We start from the raw sequence: 11,549 nt of genomic DNA, 5'->3' as shown, positions 1-11,549 counted from the left end.
TGTCCCAAAAATAAATAAAAAACGTTGAAAAAAAATTAAAAAAAAAAGAAAATTAAATGAGATCATGCAATGCAATAATTGTAAACTGTAGCAAGTTTTGGGGAGAAATAATTTTTTCCTCCTTTAAATGCCTTTTCTAAGTGATTTCTCTCCTAGCTGTCTTTTAAAACCTAGAAGTTTTAAGTTTGAACACTGCGTGACAATTTCACAATGACTCCTATCAAGTATTATGTTATCTTGTACACTCTCTATGTGGTATAGCTGTAGTAGATTGGGGAAATCGACAAGGACCAAATTGATCAGAGATGCTTCGTGGAGGGAGATTTTGAATGACGTGTGGAATTCTAATGGGAGTAGACATTCCAGGTAAAGTAAAAACCTGAACAAGGGTACTCTTTCTGGAACCATAATTTGTGTTTTCTTCAAAGATTTCATGTTGGAAAAATTAGAGAATGATGTTGGTAATGCAGAGTTATTGTCTAACTTTAGGGAAGTGGCATTGAATTGAAAGGGACTAAAGAGATGATGTTATCAAATTATTAAGTACTCTTTGTTGGTTATGTCTAGTGTGTAGATTGTGGAGTACTTGCTGATAGATTTTTTTAAAACACTTTTCCTAATTGTTATATTGTGTATAGATGCATTTATATAAATATATTTCTATTGTGTGTAAATATATTTATATACAGTGTAATCAGTCAAGCAACTTTTTTTTTTTTTTTTTTTTACAATTGGGACATTATTATATCCAGTTAATAGCAAATTTTCATGGGGAATTTATCTTATACTTCTTTGGTGTCCATTCTTCTCATTGTTTGAAGCCAACCTTAAAGTATCAAATTCTTTGAATCCTATAACCTTGTCTCATCCCCGTATATTTATCAAGTAAAGAAGAGTTTGTAAATTAATATGACAAAACTTGTGATGCGTTTTAGAGGTTGAGGAAATTGCATCTAAAATCCTAATATTTACCTCACCCACCATCAAACAAGGAAGTGAGTGTTACATGAGGAATAACAGCCAAATGGAAAATAAATCACTACTTTATTAGCAGTTTGGCAAGCTCCTTACAAATCCCCAAAGAAGATCTTTCCTGGAAAAACTGAGGTAAAGCCATATTCTGAGCTCACGTCTACACTGGTAGCCTAATCCTTCTGCCTGCTGTACCTCACCAATTTGAGATTGCTGGGCCATATCTTCCCCTGAACACTCTAACAGAGACAAGCATCGAGGGCTTTACCTGAGAAAGCCATGAATGGGCTTCCAGTGTGGAATACCTATAGCAAAAGGCCAGACTATTCAGAGGGTCCAGACTCTCTTATATCAGTCATATGATCACAAGGCAGCAGAGGGCATTAACACTGATTCATGAAGCAAAAAGGAGAAAAGGTTCCTGTCCTCAATGAAGAACAAAAGTAGGCACAATGAAATGTCCTGAGTTTGGCCTAAACAATTGCAATACAATGTAATGAATATTAAAATAGGATAAGTAGTAGAGAAAGTGCTGACACAAAAGTGGAAGTGATTAATTCCTCGCATAAATCCAGGAAGGCTTCATAGAGAAGATACGTTCAAGATACATGTAAAGATACATTAGGGATAAATAATGTTTGTCAGAGTAACGATGTTCACAAGGAGGAAATTCTAGGAATTGGGAATTTGGTAACTCATGGTAAGTTTTGGGAAAAAGAAACAGTTTGGTGTGACTAAAAAAATTTTCAGAGGGAAAAAAGTAAAAACTGAAAGGTCTGAAATCTTATTGTTGGAGGAGGTCATCAAGAAGACTTGACATGTGGTTGACCTGCAAGCTGGACATGGGCACTTGGAGGCTCCTCACCCCTTCACTGTCCTTGGAATGTACATCCTGCTTGTCTTCAGTGCTCCAAGAAGATACCCCAACAATGCAGTCTTGAGATTGGAATGTGGCATTGAGACCATCTGGATGGTATATGTGATGGTCTCTATATAAACTTTTTTTTTTAACTTTTTTTTAATGTTTATTTTTGAGACAGAAAGAGACAGAGCATGAATAGGGGAGGGTCAGAGAGAGGGAGACACAGAATCTGAGACAGGCTCCAGGCTCTGAGCTGTCAGCACAGAGCCCGACGCGGGGCTCAAACTCACGGACCGCGAGATCATGACCTGAGCCGAAGTCGGCCGCTTAACCGACTGAGCCACCCAGGCGCCACTCTATATAAACTTTTAAGATTTGATGGGTGGGTGTAAAGATCTACTTATTTGTGGCAACCTAAGACAAATCCCATAAGACAAGTTTTCTTGCTTATTGAACCTGCCTTGTACCAATCTGGAGTGGCCTGCCTCTTTCTTCGGTCTCACCCTGTCCTCCACATATGGGGGCTGTTTCAGAAGCCACCCAGGAGGCTCCTAAGGAGGTTTGAACAGTATGCTAAAGAATACAAGCTTTATCCAATGATATCTAAGGGAGGGTTGATAAAAACAAGACACTAGAGTCAAGGTTTGTCCTAATGATATGAATAGTTGGTTATCTCTAAAGATGTTATACATATTTCCATAATATTCCCTATGGTAGCTATAACAAATTATCAAAAATTATCAATAAACTTGTGACAAATTTTCAACAAACTTGGTGGCTTAAAACAATATACATTTATTATCTTACAGTTCTGGAGGTTAGAAGTCCAAAATAGGTCAGCCTGGGCTAAAATAAAGGTATCAGCACATCTACTTCCTTTTAGAGGCTCTAGGGAAGAATCTGTTTCCTTGTCTTTTTCAGCTTCTAGAGGCTGTGAAGTTTCCTTCATTTGTAGACTTCAGAAGTCTTTTTTTTTTTTTTTTTTTTTTTAATTTATTTTTGGGACAGAGAGAGACAGAGCATGAACGGGGGAGGGGCAGAGAGAGAGGGAGACACAGAATCGGAAACAGGCTCCAGGCTCCGAGCTGTCAGCCCAGAGCCCGACGCGGGGCTCGAACTCACGGACCGCGAGATCTGACCTGGCTGAAGTCGGACGCTTAACCGACTGCGCCACCCAGGCGCCCTAGACTTCACAAGTCTTCAAAGCCAGCAACGGCTGGTCAAGCCATCTCAGGCTGTGTCACTCTCTCGTGCTCTCCTTTCTCCCTTTCTCATTCACAAGGACACTCGTGGTGACATTGGGCCCACCTAGATAATCCAGGATGATGTCCCCATGTCAAGGTCAGCTGATTAGCGATCTTAATTCTTCTCTCCATGTAACCTAACATAGTGGCCACAGATTCTGAAGATTAGGGTGTGAGAGTATTGGGAAAGCTATTATTCTGCCTGCCATACATCATTCGTATGTATCGATTGAACAGATTAGTTTTTCAATATCACATGCTTATAACCCTGTTCTATAATGACAATGGTAATAATAGGTCACAGGCTTAGCATATAAGAGATCAGAAGATATAATGAAAATTTATCATGGATTCTCTAAAAATGTGTAGGGACATATTGGCAGGTAGCTCATCTTTCTTGAGAAAATGACTCAGCAAACAGTAGCTGTATTCATTTAGATAACATTTTATTTGTTAGAGCAAGTTTTGACAGACTTCATTTTAAAAGCTGGAGAAATTAAAATCACAACATTTAGTGTGTTGGCATACTTCTACAGGCAGGTGCAGACAATTACATATTTTTGAAATAAAATCCCTGCTTCCACATTTTAATGAGAAGATTTGAGGATAGATAGAAACCATACATTTAAGCAGATATGCTTTAATAGATAGTAGAAAACTGTCAGAAAATATATCCACTGTGAACATTTCTACAGTTCTCAGTGATTCCTTTGTTATAAATAACATTTTTAAATGTGTACTTTTCTGAACAGAAAAAAATGGCAATTCACTTTCTGAATACTTTCATATTTACAATGCCCTTTTAAAAATAGTAAGTTAAGGGGCGCCTGGGTGGCGCAGTCGGTTAAGCGTCCGACTTCAGCCAGGTCATGATCTCACGGTCCGTGAGTTCGAGCCCCGCGTCAGGCTCTGGGCTGATGGCTCGGAGCCTGGAGCCTGTTTCTGATTCTGTGTCTCCCTCTCTCTCTGCCCCTCCCCCGTTCATGCTCTGTCTCTCTCTGTCCCAAAAATAAATAAAAAACGTTGAAAAAAAAAATTAAAAAAAAAAAAATAAAAATAGTAAGTTAAAAGGGAATATTGTCATGTGAACTATAATATTTCCAAAATTAAAAGAAATAAAGAACTCAAATATACTAGCCTAATGAGATCCAATATTTATTATTCACTACACTGAAAGGTTATAGAAGAGAATACTTCAATTTTTATATACACCATTTTTACATTTACAGCCATGAAAAATATTATAGTTTGACACATTTATGTATTTCTGATTAAAGATTTGAAGTTATAATCTATGAAATTAGTATGGAAACAGCACATACCTCCTTATGATGTTAACCCAAAAACCAGAACATAATTGCCTGCTTTTTCATTTGTAAAGTTTTGTGGGGTTTTTTCAAATATTAGGAAAGAAAATAAATATAGAAAAGGTCTAAGTTGTTTTAGTCTAAATTTAAGTTCAGAAAAATTCGTGCAATGGTAAGAAGTGTTTATTCAATTATTTCAGCTATAATTTCTCATTTAGTTTACAAAAAAACAAGTTTACTCAAAATACATCTCATTGTTATAATAGCCATTTCCCTTTTACTGCTTTACATTCTGCCCCTTCATTCTCTCATATTCCACTTTCTGTAACAGAGCTCATTACTAAGGTGATAGGGGACTAGTTTCAAAGGCAACATGAGTCACAAAAATATCAATCCAGTGGTTTCCTTCAGGACATTCATATATTTCTTGTGTTAGAAAGAAAGTCTTTCCTTGGGCGCAGTGATATCACTCCTGAGAAACCAATTACTTTTCAAATATTTGCAATACTATTTTGACATAACTATGTCATGTGGGAAAGCAAACTATAGCTATATGGTACATAATTATGGTATCTTATCTACAGTTTCTACACTGTAAACAGAAAAATGGATTTAAAATACTTATCTAGTAATTAATAATTAGATCATTGATTCAAGTCATTTTTATACATTGGCCATCCACAGCTTGGTTTTCTTATGTAGAGCAAAAATTATCCATAGTTCTCTATTTTTACCTTAAACATCCAAAACAACAAGGGACATTTTTGAACAATCTATAATATTCTTCTTGGATCTAAAAAGAAGAAAAAAAAAGAAATGTTAAACATAATTGCAATGGTCACATCAAATTATTTTCAAATCACATTAAATTGTTATATTTCATTTTCTAAAGTATGATTTTCTCATTATCTGTCAGAATATGCTTAAATTAATATAAGCTGTGTTTACATTCCTAAGAGCAAGTTTTTTTTAAAGCATATTTCCATACGAACAGATAGATGTTCCAATTATTTTGATACTAAAATGGACTGCATTAGGCAATAAAGACAGCACAAATCCATGAGAATAAGAATTTTTATCAATTTGGTAGCCGATGCTACATGAATATGCTATAGGGTTGACCGCAATTATAATAAAAGAAACTGCTTACTTTTCTAGATAATACACACAGGAATAAGAAGATGAACATCCCCTGGAAAGCATTGCTGACTGTGAAGAGGTAAGCTGTTACCACTGATGCGTGCACGACATGGAGAACCCCGAAGATCCAGGTGGTGCCGAGAAGGAACAGGAGAGCAAGGGCTCCTCTGGCACAAGACCTGTAACACATTTGAAATGTTTCGGTTAAGAAAATGACATAGACTCAACACATCCCTAAACTCCTCAAATTATGTGGGAAATGGCTTTTTGGTACAATTAAGAAATCTTCTGCAAAGACCAATAAGGATTTTGAAACTGATACATCATGCTAGTTACGTGGGACAGCCTTTAGGGTATGTTACTGCACCATGACAGGGATGCACTTCCAAAATGAAGGCAACGCTATTAAAATATGGTATTTTTCAAGGAATTTCCTTAATCTTTAAAAAAAATTTTTTTTTAAAGTTTACTTACTTTAGAGAGAGAGAGAGAAAGAGAAGGGGAGGGGCAGAGAGAGAGGAAGACACAGAATGTGTAGCAGGCTCCAGGCTCTGAGCTGTCAGCACAGAGCCCGAGGAGGGGCTCGAACTCAAGAACTGTGAGATCATGACCTGAGCTGAAGTTGGCCACTTAACCGAGAGAGCCACCCAAGCGTCCTGGAATTCCCTTAATCTTAAAATATTTTTATCTAGTATACTGCAGTGTATGTGCTTTGATTTCAAATCAAATGTTGTAATAATTCCTGAAGGTAAGACATCTATCTGTTAGGGAGCATTTTCCCTAAGAAACCTTGCAAAGTATACCAGGTGGACTTGGATGAGTACATGTGCATGACATCAAAGGAAGGTTCTGCGTTCCTTTCAGGTTTAGTAAAGAAGAAAGCATAAGATATAAAACTAGATTCTTTTTTCTGCTGTTACAATACAGTTACCTCAAAATAAATTCATGTCAGAATACTGCTTTCTTAAAAATTAAAAAAAAATACATGCACATACTCTTACATATTTTCAACTTACTGCCTATGACTTCTGGTAAAACAACATTCAATCCTGCTCACTGAGGACATTGCTTTGAAAATGAGGCAACTAATGATTATTTTCTTATTCATTCTTTGTCCAATCATTCTCTCCTGCAGAAGATGTTTTAGCAGTATACCTCAGAAAATGAGTCATTTTCAACTTTATTAAAACCAGCACACTACATGAAGCTATGAATGGAGAGGAGTAAAAGAAAGTAATCGATCAAACGTTTGCTAAATCCTAACTATAAATCTTGTGTAAGGTATTGAAACTACAGGAGTGTTTCCAAGCAACACAAACGTTAGTCGTTTCTAATGTTCCCTATAGTACACTTCAGTTTTTCCTGAACAAACCATTTTCGAGGTCTCAATAAATCAGTTTTAAAGAGAGGGTTGAAGGAAAAATCATGGCAGCATGCAAAGTAGGAGTCACAAGAAAGAAACACAGTTACTAAGCTCTGAGGAATGTTTTCCAAAGAAAATCGCTAAGGCCAATTTTTGCCTTAAAACACAGCCATCATCTTTTCTTTCAAAGGGGATTATGTTAGAAAAGATGGCTTTACTTACCATTTAATCTGTGGTGATTATAGTCTTATTAAACATATTTAAAATGCTATTTGACAATAAGTTTTTTTAATATGGCAGAAGAAAGTTATAAAAAAAATTAAAAAATAGCCTTTCCAAGAGTTATTTGTGCCTTAAGGTACTCAATCTTTTAACTACTAAAGAAATAGAGTGAAAGAGACATTTACCTTATGTTCTCATAGCAACTAACTTCTGGTTTCAACCCTGCAGTGTGACGAAAAACTTTGTATATGATAAATCCAAAAGCCAAGAGATTAACCTGAGAAAATAAATGAATTTCAAAGAAAAGACCATTTTCATAGTAAATTAGATACATATAAAAGGAATAAATAAATAGTAAAGATTTCAAATAAGATGGAAACTAGAAAATCTTAGAACTTTATGTATATTACAAAGTACAAACCCTCTGGTAGAAACAGATCTGGGGTTGATCTTTATAATATCACTGAAAATTGTTGGTACAAATGGTAATACAATTTGCCAGACTGTATTAAAAACAACCTGTTCAAGAAACTTCTTCAGATGTATGATCACATCTACAGATTGATGATTATCAGTTGCTGCCAATAATAAGATTAATATGCACATTAAGTAAAATTTTGGTTTGAAAAACTTTGTGAACATTTGAGAAATCAAATTTTTCTTCATTCAATTGTGTGCTGTTTCTTCGATGAGAAGTGTTAGTGATAATTCTGTCAGCTTTTAAAAATTTAAACTGGAAAAAGATATCAGAGGGATTAGAAAACCCAACAAAACACCTTCAAATACCTAGAAAATGTTTGAATGTACTTTCTTTTGTATGGTTCATCTAGCAATGTCGCCTAATATTTATGCTGAAATTTCCTTCCCTTAGATTTAACCTCAGAATCTTTCAAAATATCAATCAATGAAAGAAATGTTTCTGAAGGCATATGTATTTTATTAATAAACATTTATCATTCTATTATTTGTATTTCTTATTATGGGCTACAAGGAATACACACAATTTTTACTCCTTTTAAAGTGACTGCTTATGAAAAGTTTCCTCTTTCCTGTATTTTTGGAAACTTTTAGGTCATATTTGTGGTCCCAGAAGACTAAATTAAGGGTACTTTTTAGTGTATGTCCACTTTAATATGAGAATACTAACAATTAAAAATATTAAATATTATAAAAATAATTTGTAGATTAATCATTTATTGAATATATTTTATTAATCCAAACATTTTTTCAAAAGCCATTTTGTAAAAATAGCAAAATGCAGTATTTTAATCTAATTCTTATACTAGTATTTCAAGAGCTTATAGCTATGGAAAAAATTGGCTTTTTTCCCCTATATTCTAAGAAGTTTTGTATAACTTCTCAAAATTTACTAATTACTATTATAAATAGCAGTATGAAATAATGGGTCAGATAATTTCATATAGTCACTTCTCCATGGAGAAGTCCTTGAGAGAAAATCTTAGAGGGATGAGGGTCTATTCTGTTCTTTCTGCTTCCAAATGTCTATTACTTCTAATTATATGATTAATTAATTCCAAGTACAATAATTCTTTGATACAAAGAAAAGAATTCAGCAACTGTAGAGGGGGAGAGAAAGCATATTAAAATTGATTGAATTGATAGTTTCACCCTATCTTAGCTCAAATAACTAACTGAAATGATAATTTAATAATATTTAAGTTTGTAAGGAGACTATACTTATGAAGGAGGGATGCATCATATTTTCTAGGGTTTTATAGCTATAGCTTCTTTAAGTAAATTTTGAAACAACTGTATTTAATACTATAATTATATGCATATGTTTTTAAATAATAAAAAGTATTATAATTCGGCTAGTATAAATAGTATATGTCAAACCACTGTTGGTTTGAGTATTTTCGAAGAATTTTTATGAAGTATTTATATTGAATATGTCATCTCAGCAAAGAGTTGTGAGATAGCTTTAACAAAAAAATTGTTTTCTAGTTGCATACATTTTCCATGTGACTAATTTATAATATTAACTAAAGTTTCTTAAACTGTTTTCAATAAAACAGGCTTGAAAAATAGTTGCTCATACTGCTATGTCTTCTCAGAAATACGTATATATTTGAAATATTGTTCCACATCATTTTATAAGTATGTAAACTTATTCCCTATGGGTGATCCAGTTCTGGAAAGTACATTTTTGTGTCCAATAGGGAGAATGTTTACATACTTATAAAAACCAGGTGTTGCTGGACAAGCAGGAGACTAATTCCTATTCCATAATTTTATACTTTCCCAATTATAAGAGAACACAGATTAAAATATATTTATCAAATGGTGTTACAGTTTTACGTAATGAATAAAATCACAAACATGTTGATTATATTATCCACATTCATTGGTACTAATTCAAATATATGAAGCTTTTTACATGTATTCTAAACATTTTATAAAGGGCTCAAGTCTCTGGGATAGTGGTGAGAGGTGGCTATATTAATGAACAAAACAGACATTGTCCTTTGTTTTCATAAATGTATTAAGACAATTCTATAGTAAATTATCACATAAATACTTATAAATCTACAAACTGTGATAAATGCTATTAAGTGACAAATGTGGGTTATTAGGAGAGACAAAACGAGGGTGGATTAAGATAAAGGTTCAGGAAGTACTTCTCTTAGGATTTAGTATTTAAACCAAGACTTAATAAGTTATAATACATTAGCAGATCAAAGAACCCATGAGGCTTGAGAGAGTTGAGGATATGGTATACGCTGAAGGAATTAGCAAAGGGGACTGGGGTGTAGCAAATAAAGGGAAGGGTAGTATGAAAAGAGGTGAGTGAAGTAGACAAGGCTGAATATTACTTATATTTTATGTTAAATGCAAAGGATTTTAATTTATTCTTCCACTTCCCTTAAAATAACACTTTTAAGCCTTTTCCGTAAGAAACTTACAGTATAATGGAAGAGATGACCAGTCAATTGATAGGTACAACACTATTCAGTAAGTGCCCAGTGACTGTTTGCATAGTAGTGTAAAAGAACACAGGTAATGGCACACTAACATACGATTTCTAAGCCAATCTTGAATGACCAGTGAAGCCAAAGGAGGCAACGCAGAGAAAATAAGAGATTACTCAGTGTCTCAGTCATCAGATCTATCTATACACACTCATTTCCTTGGGTTATCAGACCCAATGGCTCAAAATATTATCCTTTTTTTGTTAATGTTTATTTATTTTGAAGGAGACAGAGTGTGAGTGGGGCAAGAGGCAGAGAGAGAGAGAGAGAGAGAGGGAGAGAGAGAATCCCAAGCAGGCTCTGTGCTGTCAGAGCCTGACGTGGGGCTCTGTCTCACGGTTAGTGAGATCATGACCTGAGCCGAGATCAAGAGTTGGATGCTTGACTCACTGAGCCACCCAGGTGCCCCTCAAAATATTATCCTTAACATCCTACCCAACTGCTTCAGTAGGTCTAGTAGGCATCAGGAGTTGAACATGTCAAAAACCAAGCTGCCTTTCTTCCCCCAAAGAACCTAGTTTTGCTTCAATCTCCTCACCTCAGAAAAAAAAAAAAAGTTACCTCATCCTTCTAGAAGATCAGGCTTCTTCATGAGCAAACCCTTCTCCTCTACCTTTACAGCATATTCAGAATATGACTACCACTTACTGTCTTTGCAGTGCCTCTCCTGGGAGAGGCCACACTGTGTCTCATCTGGACTATTGCAAAAGCCCCCTAATTGGTCTCTCAGCTTCTGTCTTTGCCTTCTATTCTCACATTACAGCAGTCAGACTGATCCCTTTAAAATGTAAGTCAGACCATGTCTCTATTTAGAACCTTCTGATGGCTTCTCATCTCACTCAGAGTTAGATCTAAGGAGTTCACAATGGCCTCTAGATTTGTCTCACTATACTTCTTCTCTCACGTCCTACATCTCTATCCTTTGATCTCGTCACTACATTCACATTGGATTCTCTGTCCTTCCTCCAGCCCACCAGTGTGCCCTAGGGTGGTTGTATTTGCCAGGCTTTCAGGAATTGCCAGGGCAAATTCCTTCACCACTCCTGTTTAAATGCCACCTTGTTACATACTGCCTCCCAGTGTATGTTTATTGAAAACTGAAACCCAAATGATAAAATCAGGCTTGAGTTCAATTCGATGGCAGTGTAAACCGTGACAGTGTTCTCTACTGTTCTGGACAATGAAAATTCTGTATGCAAACACGTTCTTCCCTTGCCTTAGTCATTAGAACACTGACGAAATTCTTGACCAAACTTCAGTGAGCCTCCTCTGAGCTCTCTTCTCAACTAGGCCTCAGCATTTGGCTTCAGTGTCCATCTTTGCAGAGTTCAGTTTTATCAAGAATCCTGCTAAATCAGCCTAGAGAGAATCCTACCACCCTTGATATCTGGTCACTCTCAATATCTAATTAAATTCCTCACCACCCCCAACCTTGGTATCTGATCACAC

General features: G+C 35.4%; 1 protein-coding gene across 2 annotated transcripts in view; it reads right to left on the bottom strand.

Moving 5' to 3' along the window:
• Positions 1-4,550: 4,550 nt before the first annotated feature.
• Positions 4,551-11,549, bottom strand: part of ADGRL4 (adhesion G protein-coupled receptor L4) — a 110,015-nt gene continuing 103,016 nt past the window's right edge. Inside the window, exons 14-16 of one of the 2 annotated variants that reach the window (XM_058716862.1) lie at positions 7,296-7,387; positions 5,536-5,704; positions 4,551-5,178 (exon numbers count right to left, since the gene is read on the bottom strand). In XM_058716862.1, coding sequence (XP_058572845.1) covers positions 5,116-5,178; positions 5,536-5,704; positions 7,296-7,387 — 324 coding nt within the window. In that variant the 3' untranslated portion in view covers positions 4,551-5,115. The remainder of the gene's footprint in view (positions 5,179-5,535; positions 5,705-7,295; positions 7,388-11,549) is intronic. The other variant, XM_058716863.1, reaches the window with a different exon arrangement.

This window comes from Neofelis nebulosa, chromosome 2 (assembly GCF_028018385.1).
Source record: "Neofelis nebulosa isolate mNeoNeb1 chromosome 2, mNeoNeb1.pri, whole genome shotgun sequence".
NCBI classification, from domain to species: Eukaryota; Metazoa; Chordata; class Mammalia; order Carnivora; family Felidae; genus Neofelis; species Neofelis nebulosa.
The sequence above is the reverse complement of the archived record's forward strand: the minus strand, read 5'-3'. Positions and strand labels throughout refer to the sequence as shown.